At 37.2% G+C, this 20,956-nt stretch overlaps 2 protein-coding genes across 2 annotated transcripts in view; one reads left to right on the forward strand and one right to left on the reverse strand.

The window, feature by feature from the left end:
• The window catches only part of SLC5A12 (solute carrier family 5 member 12), a 45,968-nt gene extending 37,978 nt beyond the window's left edge, over positions 1-7,990 (forward strand). The window contains exons 12-15 of the mRNA XM_007180985.3: positions 1,303-1,469; positions 2,304-2,407; positions 5,386-5,513; positions 7,502-7,990. Coding sequence (XP_007181047.2) covers positions 1,303-1,469; positions 2,304-2,407; positions 5,386-5,513; positions 7,502-7,654 — 552 coding nt within the window. The 3' untranslated portion in view covers positions 7,655-7,990. The remainder of the gene's footprint in view (positions 1-1,302; positions 1,470-2,303; positions 2,408-5,385; positions 5,514-7,501) is intronic.
• A 9,727-nt stretch (positions 7,991-17,717) lies between these two features.
• Positions 17,718-20,956, reverse strand: part of ANO3 (anoctamin 3) — a 158,559-nt gene continuing 155,320 nt past the window's right edge. Inside the window, exon 24 of the mRNA XM_007180984.3 lies at positions 17,718-18,668. Within this exon, the coding sequence (XP_007181046.2) occupies positions 18,486-18,668 (183 nt within the window). The 3' untranslated portion in view covers positions 17,718-18,485. The remainder of the gene's footprint in view (positions 18,669-20,956) is intronic.

A 20,956-nucleotide genomic window follows, 5' to 3' on the forward strand; every position in this document is an offset into this window, starting at 1 on the left:
CCTTGTCTTTAGCCATGGCTGATCCTACTAATCAATCACGGCTCTCTTTCCACAGAATGTGGATGCAACCTCAGAATCCTTCTCAGCACAGCTCTCCAGGCAGCTCCTATAAATCAGTGAGGGCTGACTCTCCTACTGAAGTCCATTCACCCTTTACTGGTAGGCCAGGGGCCAGCATACTATATCCCTCAAGCTAAATCTAGCTGATCTCCAGTTTTTGGATGACCTGCAAGCTAAAAATGGTTTAGACATTTTTAAATGGTTGTCAAAAATCAAAAGAAAAATAATACTTCATGACACATATATATTACGTGAAATTCACCTTTCAGTGACCACAAGTAGAGTTACTGGAACACAGCCACTCTCCTATGTATATATACTGTCTATGGCCATTTCTGTGCTGTGATGGCAGAATTGGGTAGTTGTGACAGACACTGAATGGCCCACAAAACCTAAAATACTCCTTAGCTGGCTGTTAAGAAGTTTGCAGACTGCTGGTCTAGACCAAGGGCCCAGGTATTCAAATCATACACATTGCTTTAGTTTCCCCCAAACTATAACGAGCAGAACATTCTGGTGCTGTAATTGAGGAGTCTTTTTTTTTCTGAATAAATAGAGAAACTAACAAGTTGTTTTCTGTCACGGAGAAGACTCAGCTCTCTGGCAGAGACCAGCAACATCCAGTGGTCCTGATTCCTGCTCGATTGTTCTGTTTCCTTTACAGGAGAAATGACTCATTGACTTTTAACTTTTTATCAAGAAGTATGACCCTTAAATGACAGGACTAGTAAATATACTTGCTAGTAGTTAGACTCAAGCTAAAAACTCCAAACTTGGGAGTCAGAGGACTTGAGCAGAATTACTTGGGAAGAGCTATGAGGGTAAAAGTTTCTATATAGTAGCTTATAATGGCTGTCAGTGAAAAATGACCCCAGCATCTCCATTATCTGAGGTTTTCCTGAATTTCTGAAACTCTTCTACTGGAAACTGAGGTTCAGCAGATGTTTAAGTGATGAGGAAGAAGCCAAAAGGGAGGAAAAAAAATCCTGCTAGAAATTTTACGTATAATAACCACAGTAAAACCCTCCAATGTCTTCATTTAAGGAACCATTTATTCCTAAGCAAAGCTACATTGTGGGGGGTTGAAGGCAGGCAGTGTAAGTGGGCTGTTTCTAGCACATGTGGCCAAGATCTGGGGTAGAAAACCAGAATCCCTGAGACACAAGACTCCTCATCTCATTATTCTTTCAATGGCTTTGTCAAATCTCTCATTACTTTTTTTTTTTTTTTTTCTTCATCAAGGGTGCTTTAGGAGGCCTTCTGACTGGGATCATCTTGTCATTTTGGGTGGCCATTGGGGCCTTAATTTACCCTGCACCAACCTCCAAGACATGGCCTTTGCCTTTATCAACTGACCAGTGTGTCCCATCAAATGTGACGGAATCAGTGCCTCCATTGCTGTCCAGCAGGTATGCTGACCTTCAGGATAGCATCAAGTCCCAGAGAGAGGGTCACCAGGTTAGAGAAAAGTGCATTCTTCTGTGCTAAGTCTGAGGAGACCACCTTGCTCCCCTATGAGAATCGCTCTGGGTGGTACCCAGCATTGCAGAGTGTCTGGGGGCTCCAGCTTTCTGTAAATATCCATCCCTCTGCATCCTGATGCCCAAGAGTGAACTTGGCAAGAGGGCTCATTGGAGGTCTGAGTTCTCAGGTCCACTATGTTGTTTCTTCCTTACTGCCTGTGCTTATTCTATCCTCTTTTCTTGGAATGCTAAATCCTAGTCCTAACTGCCTTCTTTGATTGATTAAAACTAACCATTTTTAAAAAATAAGCTGAGGCATCATCTCATATATCAGCCTGGGTTTGACACTCTTTCTGAATATTCTCCAAATCCTTTGTTCCTCTTCCACCACGGTGTTCTAGTCTACTTTATGATTGTCAACTCCTACATGTAGACTTCATGGCTTATTCATCTTTAATCTCCAGTTTCTGGCACTAAATCTGGGCCTTGTAAGTGTCTGAAGAATAAATAATGCAAAAGAAATGGAAGACACGGTCCTCATTGCAACTGTGGTTCAGTAGCAAGACTCGTAATTCACAGATGGATTGGGTTGAGTGGAATATAAAGTACAACTAGTCTACAGTCGGTTTTTAAAAAAAAAATAATCAAGTGACAAAAAGTTAAGCTTTAGGGGTTTTGAGAGATGCCAGTCCCTAAAATGAACCCTCGGCTGTCCTGTAAGTCACTGTGCATCATGACCTCACACTCCCGGGACTGCTGATGTGCTATTGCTCTCTGCAGACCTGCCATCGCTGAGACCTGGTATGCGCTCTCCTACCTCTACTACAGTGCAGTAGGCTGCCTGGGATGCGTGGCTGCTGGAGTAATCATCAGCTTTGTGACAGGTCGGTTACATGCCTTCCTCTTCTGGGGACCAAGGAAGACGTGGGCTGGTCTCATACACTTCTGGACTAGGCAGCTGTCTTATGGGTCTGAATTTGGGTCCACCACAAAAAGTCCTTTTTCCCAAAGAGACATTATCTACTTTCTCCAAACTGACATGTAAAAGCATCCCCCTGATTATTGTACATGTGATTACTAATATGTATAGTGTATTCTTAAATATTCCCCATATGTTATTAAAAAAAGATGTTTAGACACGTGGCCCTCAGGGGCCTGAGTAGGAAAAATCCTTTGTAATATATCAGTAAGAAGATTAAATAGTAAGAGTGGTTCTTTTCCCCTTCATCTCAGTTTTTTCCTCATAAACGCCTTACTATCTCATGGGTTAGCCTTTACTAACCTACTAGATAAGCAGAGGAGAGTCTTACTGTTGCTTTTGCATATGGTGTCCTTCGGAGGCCACTCTTCTAGGCCTAGGAGCTCTGCAGGGAGCAGCTTCACTCTACGCCATTTCTGGTACCAGTGTTGACTTTCCTGTACCTTGAGCCATAGTTCCTCTGATGGTTCAATGTCCTTTTTATGCCAAAGCTCATGAAGGATTGGTGGGGGAGGATGGCATGGAATAGGCCCACTGTAATCTACTCTGCCTCCTTGGAGTATGCAGTTTAGCTGAATCAAATATTAAGATATTCTAGTTTTCCACTACCATTATATAGTCACAGGCTATACGGGAAGTCAAGATTCCTACTTAACACAAAATCTGAATGGCAATATTCCTGGTGACTAGAAACACTATGTGCAAGCTCCAATGCCTTATTACTCTGGGCAAGAGACCAACAGCTCTTCATTTAAATTTAAGCTAATCTTGGCTATGCTAAGGAATAGACCATAAATTTTGTAACCCCAGCTGTTCATGTAGTAACAACTCCTCAAATATTTTTCTTTATGGAAAATGGACTCAAATGAAAGGTGGTCTATTTATGGTGCTTAGATTTTTGCCTCGGTGCCCTAACAACCATGGAGGCTTCCTTGATCCTGGTAGGATACACCTAGACTTATCAGTTGAGTGGTCAGTCACCTTTAGAAGACAGCTAAAGTTTTAGCTGCCTGATTCCAAAGCAGGTATTATGGGCATCATAAATTCTAGGTATTTTCCAGATGCTTGTTGGAATTGACATGTTCTTGTGTTGATGCAGCAGCCATTATGTTGTATTTAGATGGAAACTCCTTTGCCATCTTGAGCACAAACAACAGTCCTTGTATCAACCCTTGTGTTTTATTTTTCTACAAATATCCCAAATCTTAGGGAAATGTCCTTAACACCAAAAGGAAGCACTTTATCAGAGGGTAATTATGACACTCAACCAAATCTTTGAAAATAGTTTTGATCCTTGCCTCCTGGTACCTATCTTCCAAATGAGGCCCTAGTGCTAACTGAACACCTTCAGGTCTGGTCACAAAGGGGCTTTCATAAACCTTCTATAACACCCAGTGAATCTTTTAAAATGTCTTAAAATGTTAACTGTTTGCAGGACAGGGTCATTGGGGAAGCCAGAAGCCTTTTGTGGGCCTGCTCATCATGTGTCATATATTGTCTTGTTCTTGCTATTTGTCTTGCTTGGTCTTAATAGGTGATAATTTCAATTCTGCGTCTTCTAGATGATCTAGCACTTCAAATATATGCTATTTATGTTACTCATAAAGTAGAATTATGTCTATTTTGATTAGTACCTCCAGATGGTTTATATAATTAATGATTCTCTGCATCAGCTATTAAAAGGTGATCTTGGCCCAAGATATATTTTAAAGTTTTCGTTATTACTGGTAAAATTCTACTGGGCAGTTAAGAGTTGTTTTCCTTTATCTCGTTAACCTTGTGAAATGAAAATGCCATTTCCTAAATCAAGAACAAATATCTTCATCAGTTTATCAAGTGGCCATTACCTCCCACTCTGAGGACACTGTGTGGGTTTATCCTATTCTGGTTTCCACTGCACAGCAGTTTGTACTCATGTGAACCTTCCCAATTTATTTCTTCATGTATCATATAGCTACAGGTCTCAGATATAAAACCTTTAGTTATCAATTCATTAAGTTTATCTCTTAGGTCGGGGGTCAGTAAACTAAGAACACATCTGGTCCATTACTTCTTTTTATAAATAAAGTTTTAGAGAAACACAGTCATGCCCATTCATATACTATTGTCTCTGGCTGATTTCACTCTACAAATGTAGAGTTGAGTAATTGCAACAAAGACCCTCTGGCCATATGTTTACCGTACACATATATATGATTCCTGACAATTTAGAATGTAATCTATAACATTTATCTGACAAGATCAAAGATCCAACACAGAGGTTAGTAAACTTTTTATGTTAAAGGCTAGACAGTAAATATTTTAGGCTCTGCTGGCCAGAGACTCTGGTTCCACAATAGGATTGAAGGAATAGGACATTGAACAGGTATGTTTTAATGATAAGGAAGGAGATGTCAGGGAAGTCCAGAGTAGCTGGAGGGAACATGAAGGTATTCCTTGTTCAGGATTCTGGGGTGAAAGGAAGAAAAAACAGTAAAAATAATCTTCTTAATTTCACTAATATTGATTCTGATAACCTCTAATAGATCTGATTTGGTGGAAAACTGAGAGCTTTCCTAAAGGAGGAAATTATATAATTCCTGCAATCTCCTCTGCTGCCCTACAAAGGGTACTAGGAGGGTTTTCCACAATAAGTATTTAAAAATAAATATGTTGTTTCTATTTGTTTATAGCCGTGAGTTTGCCTGACCTGACAGTTTGTGGACGTTTAAAAGCAAACTCTCACTCTTTTGAGCAGTTACCAATTTCTGTATTTTAACCAATCAGGCCTCTTTTCACCCTTCTGCTAAGAAGTGACCTGCTTCTCAAGTGGACAATGCTTAAATCATCAAAGAAACTCCTGGAAGCGTGCAACACCTTATCCATTTTTCCTTTTGTTAATAGGTCACCAAAAGGGCAAGGATATTCAACCGCTGCTAATTAGACCAGTTTGCAATTTATTTTGCTTTTGGTCCAAGAAATACAAAACACTGTGCTGGTGTGGTGTTCAGCATGACAGTGGAACAGAGCAGGTGAGCTGATGTTTGAGCTTCTGAACAATGTGAATTGGCTCAAAAGGATTCCCTTTCTGCCCATTTCAACCATCTGCAAGGCTGGGTGCAAGGAGGGAAGGCAGTGGATATGAGAACCTGAAAGAATCTGGGTTTCCACTTCAGTTACCTCAGCTAACTAGTTTTTAAGTACGTAAATTATGTTGATAGGTAAATGTGCCTTTGGGCTGAATTGTCATTGCAACTGATCGAGTTCCAAAATTCCCTTTAGTCCCTGTGAGGGTAAATTCTTGGAAAATTTTTAAAAATTAATAATAGAAAAGGAAGAAAAGAGGGAGCACATCTAGTATAATGGTGAAAAGCATGGGCTTTAGAGTCAGCCCTGGGTTTAATCCTGGTTCCATGTCTAACTTTCCTTGGGTGAGTTATTTAACCTCTTGGAACTTCAGCTTTTATCTGTGAACTGGGGGGAAACCATGCACCGTGATCTACACATGAACATCTCCAGTGTGCCGTGAGGTGTAAATATAAAGTAAGATCTATTGGTGGAACGTCTTAGGTAGAGAAGTGACAGGATACACATAACCTCCCAGCTCTCCCCTTATCCCGCTGAGAATTGTGTTTAGGCCACACAGGGCTAGGGACATTGTTCCAGTGCTTTTAAGGTCTAGAGACACTGTCTGAGTATGATTAAGGTCATATCAGCCCAAGACCACCAGGAACAGCCTGTGGTCAGACCAAATTGGACTTAGTGACTTGATACATACAGCAAGGGGACAGGGCTACCCCAGGGGAACCAGGGAGTGCCACCCTCACCAAGAGGGTAAGGTTCGGGTTCCCACTGAAAGATTCTGAGAAGGGTCTAAGTAAGAGAAGTGGGAATGAAGATAAAGCCACCTGGGGCAGCACTGGTTAGAGCAGCAATCACTCGATGAGTTATTATGGCATCCGGTAATTCCAAGACCTTGGGAGAAGCACTGTTTCCTGTTGGAGTTGCAATGGATCTTATCCGTGTCTGTCCTCTCAGCCTGATTACAGGCAGGCATTTCTTTTTCTTTTTTAGTGAGGACTTATTATTGTTCTTTCAGACCCAGGTATTTCACTCTTTCAGTACTTTAGGAGAGAGACTCTTCTCCCTTATCACAACTCCTAAGATGTCATTTGCTTTCCTTCCCCAAAACACCATAATAACATGTATGTGAAGTAAAGCTGAGCTTCATAGTTTTGCCATGAGGAGAGCATCACCTTGACAAGGGCTCAGAGTGGGAAGGCAATCTATTTGCTGAGATGACAGCCAGCAAAGCAGTGTATTGTTTGGATAAATGGATTTTGAGGAAGTTCTAGAAGGAAAGAATCATGTTATTTACTGCTTTATAGACTTACCTTCCCAGGCCTGAGTTTCCTGGAATAAATGAGAAATCCTGTTGATGCAGGCAGCTTCTGTTCTCAAGGCTGAGTTGAGAGTGGGAGGGGGCACTTAGTATGTCACTACTGGGCTCCTTTGCCAAAGGATAACAGCAGCCTCCTGGGAAGTTTGCATACAGGGACCCCTGTTGTAACCAGAGGCCTTGCTGTTCACAGGAAGTGGGGGGGCCCCCCTTCTGAGACACAGGCTTGTCTCTCCTCAGGAGGTAATACTACTACTACCTCACAGGACTGTTGCACTAGATATATAAACTTCTTCACACCACACACTGATGTATTGTGAATGCTCATTAAATTGTTCTTTCTGTTTTTATTATCATTAGAAGTAGTACCTACATGGATTGAGGCATCAAAATTATCAGTTAGGAAGTGCCTTGGGTCAGTTATTTGTACTTATTTTCATATCAATCTATCACTTCACATTTATCTATCATTTATTTATTTCATGTTTATCTATCATTTAGTTATTTTCATATTTATCTATCATTTTTTTCCAAAGGGAGAAGCCTAAGCAAGATTCCCTCAGTTTGATTTGGAATACATTAAGACCATCCCACTGATATGTGTCTTTCCATTTTCCTCAGGAAAACCTTGAGAATGGCACTACCTGGAAACAAGGGGCTGAATCTGTCTTACGAAACAGCCTCAGGCGAGAAAGCCTGGCCCATGTTCCAGGCTATGATCCCAAGGACAAAAACTATGACAACATGGCTTTCGAGAAGATTACCCATTTCTAAGGCAACACACACACACACACACACACACACACACGCATCACACAGCCCACATACTTCTCACCCGTTGGTTAGTAGACTTCTCTACTTGCCCCTGCTAGAAGACAGGGATGTCTAATATGTATTTACACTTATTTAAGACCACAAATAACATGACTGTTCCCAGAATATTCTGAAGGTTATTCTTTGGAAGACCCCACTTTCAGGTGAGAAAGAACAGCCAAGCGTTAAGTGCCCTGGCAACTTCTTTTTTGAATAAACTGGGGCTTGATTTCATCATAGTGCAAGAATCAGTCTCCTTGCTTTGTGTTATAATAAACTTCAGGGATTTTGTTTGTTTGTTGGGTTTTTCTGTAGTTTTTTTTAACCATCAAATATGTTGGCGTTTGCAGGAGGGGAGATGCATATTAAATGCTTCCCTGACACTGCTGATAAGACAAGGGAATGGCATCCATCCCAGCCCACCCCCTTCACACATATGTGAACTCACGTCACATCCCTGCATCCTGCAGGTGCAATTAGAACACTTAACTGCTTTTGATCCCTCCCCCCAACCCACCCACACACCTTTAAGTCCTCTTGCAGTCATTCTTGCGTTTACAGCTGTCCTGACCAAGCCTTGAAATTAATCTTGCTCAGCAAAGGAGAGACTGGTATGTTTGGTAAGTAGGAGTAATTATAACTAAATACTCTGCTCCCTTTGTGTTTTCAGTGTAGTATTTCTTCTTCCCTTCTATCACCTTACAATGAAAAATTCAGTCTGTGCTCAGTAAGAAGTCTGGAGTCTTTCTCCAGGGCTGGGTAAAGAGGAAAGGCACATCCTATAGGAAGCTGTTAGGACAATACTGTGTAAAAGAACCTTGTAGATAGCTTACCAGCCCACAGGGGATTTCAGTAGCCTTAGGGTCTTCTTTGGTGCCAAAGGCTTTGTCCACAGGATTTCTACTCTTTTTGTTCAGCTCACACCTGAAAGCTCAATGCATTCCATCAGGCTAAGGTGACAGAAGTAAAGATCTTAGCAGTTGAACTCTAGAAAATAATTGTTAAAGTTCTGGAGTAAGAGGGGACTACAGATCAAGAAGTGAATTAATAAATGGAGAGGCAGTGAAAGCTTTTTGAAAGAAGCAAAGAAATAAAATCCTTAAAGGGTAAAAAAGAACCAGTGCCATATGGGCTAGACCAGAGGAAAGACAGTAGGAAACAAACCAATGTCTCAGTGTCAGGTATATTAAGGCAGGTGCCAGATATATATTTTGGTGGCCAGGTAAGATCAAGAGGCCTAGAAAGAATATGTGTCAGCAAAGTAAGAAGAAATGGTCCAAATAGGCAGGGATAAGGAGTCCCAAAGGCTGGGTGGTTTAAATGTTACCCAGGAGGAGAAAACTTTAAAAGAAGCATGAGATAGGGGAAAAATTTTATGAAACTGGTGTTTATTAATAGGGAGAGAAGCTAGAAAGAGGGGAAAAACAGTCAATAGAGGAATTAAAAAAATAGCTGGAGTTTATAAGCCACAGTCCATTGTTTGCCTTCTCTTCTCCAGTCTCAAAGAGGAGGGGAAATAATAGGAGAGGAAGAGAAAATTGGGCTGTGGTTTACAAGAGAAACGAGAAAAATACATTTTGAAAAAGGAGGAAAGAAGTGAAAAGGGAGTAAAAGTACACTGGGGAAAATATCTGAAAATGAGAAGGAAAAGAATTTCTAAAAACGTTTTTGAGGTCCAGCAAGTTAATGAAGGTATTGATCTAAGTATTTGCAAATTGAGAAGTGAAATTACTTTCCAAATGATTTAGTAGTTAGGACATTTTTATCAATTAGAACTTCAGAAATACATTAGGTGAGTGTTGAAATCTGGGCCAAACCTCACTGGCTTAGTCAATATGATAGAGAAGGAAAAAAAAACCCTGAGGATAAGAATTAGATTAACAGTAGCTATATATCTATATCTATATCTATATCTATATCTATATACACACACACACTATATATATGTATATATGCACTATATATATAGTAGCAATATATATGAAATTTATATATATATAGTAGCCATATATATATAAAATTTGGAATACAACTTTCACTTGGAATTCCACAAAACCAAAATGTACCATATACTTTTTCATTTTACTCACAGATTCTCTCACAAATTTTACTCACAGATTATCCTACAGATATTTCACTAGCTCAGTACTTTCCCAGAAAGTTTTTTGGATCCTTTTTCTTTTTCAGTCACTGATTCTTTCACCTGGAGTGTTATCAAAGCATAAAATGACTTGCACATGGAAAATAGTACTATATTATTATAAAAATATCATGTGATGGAACCTATGGCATTCTGAGGTCACATTTCAGAGCTTTTAGAGGTCGATATAGGTAGGCTGCTTGATTCTTCCTGATTGAACAGATGCAAAATCTAACATTTTAGCTAGAGAGCAGATGGGGATCCACACGGGAACCATCTTCCAGAGTGCATAGAAACTACATTTGCTGTGTAGTGAAGCAGACGGGAACTACAAGGGCAGAGTCAACAGATTTGCCTAGTCAGTCATAGTACACCTCTCCTCCCTCACTCCTCCCTAGGGATGTCGGCTCAGAGTTGTGTCAAGGCCACAGGTGCAGTACGAAGTCTGTCCAGGGCTAAGTTCAAAGCCATAAAAATGGGTTAAATTTGTGGTTGGTTTTGTCACAGAGTGAGCAGGGATATTTTCCATAAGAAGGGCAATGAATGATGAGCTCCTAGGATGGTCTAAAATGTGCCAAACTTGATGCCAGTCTCTATCTTTTAAACATACTCACAGATATGGGTAAACATGGAACAGAATGACCTCAGTGCCTCTGTAACTCATTTGGAATGAATTCGTTTTGATGACTGACATTCTCTTTGTCACCATTTGGAGCAAGGAGTACAGCTTATTGACTGAGGTGAGGGATTGGAGTCAAACGGCTTCAGGTTCAAATGTAAGCTCTAACAAAAATTATCTTGGTAATCTTGGGCAAGGCTTTTTGAACTTTAGTTTATTCACAAATTAAAAGGAGCAAAAATTGTCCCTACTTAATAGGATTGTTGTGAGGATTTACAGAGGTAATCCTCTAAAGTAGTTAGCACAGTAACTGACCCACATGGATCACTCAACTCTTGTTAGTCTGCAGTATGTGAAGAAAATGGTATCCATTCCAGTATTCATTTTAAGTTAAATTGGTTCACTGTTTCCCTTTAAGATTTTCAAGATACTGGTTTAGTATATGCATTACTGAATTAGTTTGAAATTAGAAATAACAAGATAAACATAATGCATTATATAAATTAAAAGTCATGTCACATATTTTCAAACAGTAGCTCTTTTAATGCTGAGTTTAAATAAAATATGATTTTCCAGAGAGTAACTTTTCTGAAGATCTTAAATTCTTGAAAAAAAAAACAAAAAACTACTGTTATAAAGATAGACAAGTTTTATTACTGAAAAGTGCAATATTCATATCTATGATTTAAGTACTACATTTATAAATGTAAACCTTGATAAGTAAACAGCATCTCAACCCAAGTTTGCCACTCAATGCACAGTTAATGGCAACTGTGATTCTCTAAACAACAATGGAAGGGGGAGGACTTTTCCCTTTGTTTAATTCAAATAAATTTTCATTGTTTTGTGATTTTATGGGGTTATACCATTTCTTTCTAAAGATAAAAACAAATAAACCACAGACCAGGGGGCTTGTGAACAGTATTTCAAGGAGAGTATTATTGAAATATTTTTATGGTATTACAATCTTAATTAAACATTATTGCAAAGATCAGATCAGAAAATAGAAAAAACAGAGGAGTCTCCCTTTAATTGTTCTTTTAGAAATAAATTCTTTTAAAATACTAGACAGTTTAGCTCTCCTTCTGTACATTTGTATATTTAGAAATCTCATGGCTCAATCTCAATATTGTAAGGTAAATAAGTTTTCTGTAGAGTTAACCTCTTTTATTCAGCATTAATAACCTTGAAGTATTGATATAATCTATTTTCAAACAAATAAAATTTAATTGATATTACCAATGATGTATATTAAAATGATACAAAAATTTAAATTAAGCAAGCATAACTAGTAATTGATTGTAAATCACCTAATGGGTTATTTTTATTTGTAATTCTTGGAAAGAGTTAATGCCATTATTTCCTCCTCCATTCCAATCTCCTGACCAAATCAATCTAGATTTGTAAACACCTATGTGAATAACAGACACTAATAAGCCCACCTTTCTTTTACTGCACTTTTGGTATTTGAAATATCAAGCTATCTTCACAAGACAGATGTAAGGTTATAAATGTTTGGCTACTTAATCACAAAATGGCCCTTACTTGGGATGTCAGTATATCAGTGGCTCTCTCACTATACTCTCATGACAAATTTGAAAAATAATCCTACTCTATAATGGAAAATGTTAGTTGATAATGATATTTCTGTACATCAACAGGAAATTTAAGATTATATTTTTGTATTTCCAAAATTGTATGCAGCTTTTTCATAGAGCCCTGGAATACCACTAAATTTAATGCTATATTTTATAGCATTTAATGCTATATTTTTCTAATTTTAGAAAAAATGCCTATAGAATAAGTATAGATATATAATTATTTTAATTATTTCTTTTAAAAATCAGTGCAGATTGAAGTGCATTCAAGTGATTAATGTGAATATTCTCTACAGGGTTAGGAGTGGGATGTAAAATAGTTATTTTCCCTAAAATCTTTTATTTAAACAATATAGTAAGGCAGGTCTACCAAGTGACCAAGTAAACATATATCAAAATAAGGTTTGACATATTGTTATATAACATGACATCTTTTTCAGTGTTTTCAATAATGCCTATAACATTTGGGCTACCCAGGGCTTCACACACACACACACACACACACACACACACACACACAGAAGTAAACATTAAGAAGATTTTATGACAATACAATAGGTTACTATATATCAAGAAAAGCAATATATAATGCTGATATCATTTATGGACTTGACCTATTTGTCCTCAGGAATTTCCAGAAACAACAGTTCATCTGTTTTTTAAAAATGTTTTAGCAAGTGCATACACAGGTATTCATAACACACAGTTCCTAATTATAGAATCTGCCTTGACGCATTTGAAAAGCCAAGAATAATTTCATGTAGTGTATTGATTTCATGCCCCCTAATGTAACTGCCATGTAAGAAAATTAATGATCAATCCCTAAATTGCTTATTTGTAACAGTATAATACAGTCAGGCAGAATTTGTAGAGAACTGAGCAATCAGACCATATTATTGACTGATTCAGAATCTACATTATAAAGGTTTATGAATCTTTATTGTTCAGTTCTTTCAATAATGTTGACGAAGACACCATCTAAAAAATTGATTCAGTTTATTTCAACAGAGTAAAGAGCTTCCTTAAATTGGCTTTAAAATTTCTTATGAGAGTTTGGAAAGAATGTTTTTAATGATTAACAATCGGCATTGTTAAGATTCATATTTTTAAGATTTTCAGAGGAAATATTGAGAGTAAAAGGAAAAAAATCAATATTTATAATCGTCTGGCTAAATATATGGTTGCAGCATAATTTCTCATATTCAGAATGAAAACACTTGGAGAAATCCAGTCTGTCTCTTCTGGCCTTCCCCAAATTCCCTCTTCAATTACTCTAGTCTTCAAGGACTCTAATAGTTCTTTCCTACTTTAAAATTACAATATAGAGGCCAATAACCACCCGTCCTAGGAAGATAAAATTTTGCACTTATTTTAAGTGCATTTTCATCTTCAACATTGAAAATTGAGACATTTATTCTTTGGCTAGAGTTGTCACTGAAATCTAAGCTTACTAGATTTAGCTTCATAAGTCTTAAAATAGACAAGAAAAAAATAAGGGAAACAAGACAAAAACCTTTCATTTCTTCTTCACGTTAAAAGATGAACTAAATTGCAATTGTTTCTCAGTCAGAAAGAAGGCAGGGTGTGCTGACAGCAGATACCGAATTAGGATCCGCAAAATAGACATTTTTGCTTTGGTAGTAAAGTCTCCGTGTGCCCCAACACACCAACCCCAAAGCATTGCTTCCACAATTATCTTTGCCATCAGAATTTTCTGGCCATTCAATCCCCCTCTTCTCACTTAGAGAACAGCAACCAAAAAATTACAATGGGTTAAAATCAGTGGGAAAATCTGCTCACACTGCTTGTTAGGTCTAAAGTGTTTACCTGGTAGCATTGAGTGGCATTGACAAAATAATTATAAAGGTTTTGAGGCAGCTTAAATACCATGGGGGGGCTAGCCATCCACATGACAATTATTTTTGTGGGGAATATCTAAATGGATCTCATTCAGTTTTGTTTTTCAACTAATAAATTTAGGAAATGTTTGCTTTCTGAAAAACAGAGCAAAGATACTGCTTTTCCCACAGAAAGAGTGAGAACTGAGATAGAAATAAATATTCTGAAGAAGTCAATGCCAGCATATGCCTGAAAATCTCATCCTCTTCCTTCTTAGGGAAAGATGGAAAGCAGAATCGACCTAGCTGACTGTCTAGTGTACAAGGCTCCCAGTTTGGGATAGTTGTACATGGAACTGTAGTTTTTTTCTATGGAGAATGTGCTGGAGCACACATTGGTAGTCATAAGGTTGGAAGGTAGGGTGTATAGGCTTCTTCTCCCTGATGGTAGACTTTGATGGTCCAAGAAATTGGATCTGGTCTCAAACAAAGAGTGTCCTCTCCCAATCCGTCTACTTTATTTTACTTTCTTGAAAAAGATGCCTTAATGTGAATGTGGCTAGGATGCAGTGGCTCTAATATTTGTGTTCTCTAGAAAGAAAACCATCAAATGTGGTCGTGGGTGTGGTTTCTGAGATGAACCCAGATAGCAAGTACTCTTGAAGGTAACTTAACACCACTACAACTACGTAAATCCTAGCTAGCAAGAACCTAAGCTGATCAATGATTCAAGCTAAAGCCCAATCAATTTTCCCTTTGGACTATGTTTTGTTGGCACATTTCATTTTGAACAGAAATGTCTGTAGGGAAGTGCTCACCTTTCCACCAGACGTTGAGTTTTCTAGGCCATTCCTAAAATGTTTTCTTTTGAGCTACCGAGGATAACAGGAAGGACGTAAGATGTTAACTGATTCCCTGGATAAAATGTACAACTATTCCCAGAGTTTGGTATAATACTGTGATTTGGGGGAAAATGGAGTGAAAATATCTGATGACTAACAGGACTGAGTTGGGCGTATCTCACAGAGAATAAGTGCTCACCTGTTCTTACATAATAAAAAGAATTCCTAGTCATGTGTGTGGATGCATACACACACACACACACACACACACACACGCATACACACAAACACACCCTGGGTTTATGTCTCCCTGTCCCCAGTTGACAGACTAATCAATTCAGCCTTATCAGTTAAGCAACTCTACACAACCTGGATTTTCAATTTTGACCATCAAGTTGAGAAAAAAATGGGCAATTTGGTAGCCTCATATTGATAGTTGGCCCAATATGTCCTCCTTCCTTGGCATGAGTTATATCTGCTAAAATTCCTGTTCCAAGGAGATTTTGATGGTGATTGATAGAGCCAGCACAAGTGTGAAAAAAAGAAAATGCTTGTGTGACAGAAGAACTAATCAAGCTTCCTCCCCCAACTTTGCTAACACAAAGCATTATTAGGATCAATGTGATACTCCACCTGCACTTTCATGTGCAAATGCCTTGATGATGACAATGAGCTTAACGGAAGACACATAGTCAAAACTTTTCAAGAGTGGGGAAGGGCCCACAAGAATAGGAAACTATTGCCTTGGAGAGCTAAAGAGTGAGCAATCCCCTCTCCCCATACACGCTCAACAAATCCCAACTTAATATTTAAAAAACAAGCAGGATTAAATTTAACATGCAGATTATAGGAAAAAATACCATATCACATGAAAATTTATTGAGTGAAAAAGATTCTTTTTCATTGCATTCTACAACAGATTGTGATAAGAGTCATTTTGGAAGAATGTGCAGCATTCAGAAGTTGTATCTCATCATGCAGTCACTCAGGAGCATTTTATCTCAAAGTGCGTGCACAGACTCAGACAACTGCAAACTATTTCAGCTATAACCTAGAGCGATTTCCCACATACTGTACTATGAAAACGCTTCAGCTTTGTGCAACTTGTCAAGGCTGACTGCATGCACATATATATATTATTTATTTGTTTGAAAAGGCAACAATTTAGAATAAGAAAATATATAAGCAGCATTCATGTAATACAGATTTCCTGAGAATAGTGTGTGTCGTATAAATCTTTGAGAAATAATTTGTATTCATTTGAAAACCATGATATAAAACATTTCTCTCAACTAAAGCAGAGTCTTCTAAAACTGATATACCCATGAGGGGCTGTCAATATTTTGATGTCAACAATGATGAAGGCATAGCTAGATTCTACTGCATTGTTTCACAAAAGGAAAATTTCAGATAATTTTTTCATTGTTTCTCTGTTTTTCCATCGGTTTCAAAAAATATCAGAGAAAGCATTTTCTAAATCAATGTATTATAATTTTTTATTAAAAACACCTTTCTCTTTTCATGATTTTCTCTCTAGTAATCAATATGGTTATATAAAAATAACTCAGAAAGAGAAGAATTCTCAAGGACACAGCTATCATTATTCTTTACTATAAGATAAATGTCTTTGTCTGTGTCCCTAATTTAGAAAGGGACATAAATGTCAGGTTCATTTATGTCTTCAACAGGCAAAGAGAGTATTTATCCTCAGGCATGTGTATACATTTAACTAACAACAACAAAAAAGGAAATGCAGGTGCTACAAAAATGGAGGCTTTCAAAGTTCCTTCGCGTAGTTAGTAGAATTAGTTGCTATGAATAAGCAGGTGGCAGAAACAAAACCTCTCTGGAATCTGAATGGAAGAATCCCTTGTGGCAAGGGAATGGGAGGGAAATTTAGAGTCTGAGGTTCTTCCCCTTGTTCAGTCAGAAGGCAAGTAGGGAAGTGAACAGTTTTGACAAAAACCAATCAACCAACCAACAACTATAATCTATCAGCTTTTCCTTGGAGGGAAAAAAGGAAAAGTCAAAAAAATTTTCAGTGTTAAAATTATAAAAATAGTTTTCTAGTTAAGAGAAACTTTATACTTTTCTTGCTAGAGAAACCCTTGCATATATATTACAAAGTAGCTTTATTCCCATTGGGTTTAATCTGACCTTTATAAAATTTGGAAATAACTGTACTTTGTTAAATTGCACAAAAAATAATCACATATTTGTATGATTATGTATTCCTCATCCCATTCCCGGGGGAAGAAAACTGAGACTAGCTTTGTTTTGCAAGAAAAAGAGTCTTGATTTCTACCATATATTTTCTCATTTCAACTCTTCTCTTCTTTCCCATCCTGCTCCCATAGTTTATGCCTCCACCAGACTTTCTTTAGTTGAATGCGTCATCATTCCTACAACATCAGCCTGTGAACATTCACACTCACAGATACAGAGTTCAGAGAAACAGCAACTCCACAACAAAGCAAAAATTATGTCTTTCACAATTAATTTGACTTTGTTTCTAGTGAGTTTTCAAAAATAAACCAAACCAATCTACCAAAGAAATAATAACAGAAAACTCCCTTCAGTCATGAAAAGAAAGTAAAACTCAAAAAATGTATGTTTTTTACAAATAATATAAATTTATATTCATGCATTGTTTTCATCAGCTCATGAGCAAGAGTGCACATTGTTGGAAAAGCTTAAGTGTTGCAAAGCATCTGGCTTCTGTTTTCCTGAATAAATAAGCCACAGTGGCATACTGTGTAACTGGTCTCAGAGCTGCATGAATTATAACTTGCATTCCATATTGTTAAGGTGCAAAGATACACGGAAAACCAACATATTTACAGCATTTCAAGTTATTCTGTGAGAGTGTTGTAATAAATCAGGGAGGTGGAAATTAAGTATACTATAAAACAGCTTTCCACAGTAAAATATGGGTTCATTATGTTCTAAATGATATGAGAACACGCATCCATATTTTGTAACTCTGTGGCTCTATTGGCATTTAGCAAAAAAAAAAAAAAAAAAATGCAGTAAAACTGAATCTGCCAGTGATAAAACAGATTTGAATGTAGCCAATGCAATAGAATATTATTTCAATGAATGGTATTCTTTTTGGAGTCTTAGATTTTTGGTTTGACTACTAAAGATGTGTAACTCTTCAACTGCATAGTCAGTATAAAGCAGCATAAATTCCCTGTGTCACAGATCCAAAATCTCAGCAAGAAATAAGGGAAATTTCTACGAAACAGTAAGCTGAAGGGACATGGAGTTCAGGCAGCAAAGGTAATAATTGATTTGCCATTTCTTGTAAGTATCTCAACTCAGCCTAAGGTTCCAAAGACATCCAAAGATTAGTATGTGGGTGAGGACCACATGATACTTTAAGTCATGCCTGGCTTGTGTACATTTACATGGAAATCTGTCTCTAGAAACCTCATCATCACCCTTCCTATTACACTGCAGCTGATGGAAGGTGAAGGTTTCCAAACATACAACTCCCTGAGGCTGGTTCTGAGAATTAGATCCTGGCTTCCTGCAATGTCAATTTAACCATTTTTTTTTAAGGTCATGAGTCATTTGTTTTCTTCCCTAGAAGCCTGGATATTTCAAATCCCAGAGATGGCTGTGATGCATTTCCAAGTAACATATTATATATATGTTTCGCCAGGTATGCCTTCCTCCTAGATCCCACCTAGAATTTGAAGTTGCCATCATGCCCACTAATGGTATTGCCCCTGCTGGGCAACAGTTATCAACTAAGGCCATTCATGGTGAACAGGGTGACCGCTTTTTCTCCGTTGTTGTTGCAAATGTTCTAGTTCAGCCTCATACATCATTTCTTGGACTAAGTACTTTTCCCGTCGTATTCGGTCATATAGATTCTTTGGTACATCTGGAATCAGGTAAGCGATGAATGACTTGATTCCAAAAACAAGGTGCTGAAAATTTAAGAGAAGAAAGTACATTTTCAACGATTCTAAAATGCTAATTATAAAACAGAAGTCATGAACAATGTTGCGTTTGCCTTACAATCAAGCATCGGAACTCAGTATGTACCATCTAGAATATTAATATTTTCAAAATTATATTGGGAATACAATTATTGCCTTCCATCACATAAGTATTCCAACAAAGACATGTTGATGTCACCTTATAAACACTGAATGAATCTGAAATTCACACCTATAAAAACCTTATATATTATACAATACTGTTATGATATGCTTTGTTATACACAGATAAGAGAGATCACGTGCAGGGACAATCCTTGTTCGATAGATTAAAATACACAGTGTACAAAACTCACAGAATACAGTCCTGCCTGTGATGCTGGATTTGGACTCAACCCCCAGTACATACATTTTTCAGAGTTTCTACTCTATTAAAAGCATATATTATTATAACTGCTCTAAAATATCTTATCTCTATTAATTATTTATTCTATGATAAAAATAGACTTAAAAAATAAACTGATAAAAGTATTGTATTTAAAAAAAGCAGGGACAAAAATCAAAAGGTAATACGCCAGTGGTTAAAAGTACAGATGCTGACTGAGACTGCCTATGTTTGAACCCTACTCTGACACTCATTAGTTGTGTAACCTTATGCAGATCACCTATGTTCTCTATGTCTCAGCTCTAAAGTGATGCTAATAATAGTGTCTCTTAAAGGTTGGTATAAAAATTAAACAAGTAAATATATTTGAAAGGCTCAAAGGAGTGCTTCGCACAGTATAAGCACTACTTAAATATTATCTCCAACTATTATAAATGCATCCTATTTCTTTTCCCATGAACAATAAGTCTTTTAATTTCTCATAAAAGAAGAAAAATCTGATTGACAGACTTAGGATGATCTGTAGAAAAGAACCCATTCACCTAAAGGACTTTGCGACAGTAGTCTCTACGTGGAAAGGAAGAAGGCACTTTTAACTGGGCTTGCTATATGTGTCCCAGGACTGAATAGTATTGATAGATCATAGAAAAGCAGGTCATATTTTCCCATAGAGAAGCAAATCAAGAGCTTCTTTCCTGACCAAATATTTGATATTCACAGAAATAGCCAGCAATGTGACTCAAGAGTACAGATATAAAAATTAAAAACATTTGTTACAATTTAAATTAGTAAGAAAGAATATGCTCCAAGTCCTATACCATAGTAACAGAGAAACCTATAAACTGACTCACAGAGAGAGTTTGATATGCAAGGATGGCTTAATATTAAAAAGGAAATCTATTTTTTTTAAAAGCTAGAGTTTGATACCCATTTATCAAGACACTATCATAACCAATCATCTTAAACAAAAGACCTACAGCAGATATCATACTTAAAGAAAAAAATCAGAAGTATTTCCACTGAAGTTGGAAAAAAGACATGTTTGTTCACACCGCTGCTATTCAACACCATATTGAAGTTTCCAGCAACACAGTAAGGCAAACAAAAGCAATGAAACATAAACCTTGGAAGTAAACATACAAAACTGTTGTTATTTGCAGCTGGTATTATCATTTGAAAAGACAATCCCAACCAATTTAGCAGACAGAATACTAGAACCAGTAAGAGACTTAAACAAGGAGGTATGCCCATCTTAGAAAGACTATTTGTATTCCGGCAAAAATCAAGCAAATCATATAATGAAGTTTAAGACAGTACTCATAGCAGCAATAAAAATATCTATAAAGTTTCTAGAAATAAGAAGGTACAAATAAGTAAGAGAATATTTTAAAATATATTAAAGGACATAAGAATGATTTGAATAAATTCTACATTCATTAATGAAACAGCACAGATTTTGTAAATAAGTCAAAATTTGATTTCTACAAACGTAATTCTAACCGAAGTCCTTGCTCAATATTCAGGGGAACCTGAAAAATGGCCTCTAAAATTTATATGAATGATTAATAACTCCAAATAGCTAAGATAATTTTTTAAAATAAGAGCAAGTGTGGCAGGGTGGACGGTCACTTGCTTTATCAGATATGACATATTTAAATATTGCATTTAAATAGTGCAATAGTGATCCAGGAACAGACAAATGGAGTGATAAGTCAGAATACTGAGGCCAGAGATACACCCATGCCTACGCAGGAACTTGGAATATTACAGAGATGGATTTACAAATCAGTGGATAGATAATAGATGATTTAGTAAATAGCAGTACAAAAATTATTTCATTGTATGGAGAATAACCGTTTCCCTCAGACTCTATAAAAACTCCTGGTATTAA

The sequence above is a fragment of the Balaenoptera acutorostrata genome, chromosome 9 (assembly GCF_949987535.1).
Source record: "Balaenoptera acutorostrata chromosome 9, mBalAcu1.1, whole genome shotgun sequence".
NCBI classification, from domain to species: domain Eukaryota; kingdom Metazoa; phylum Chordata; class Mammalia; order Artiodactyla; family Balaenopteridae; genus Balaenoptera; species Balaenoptera acutorostrata.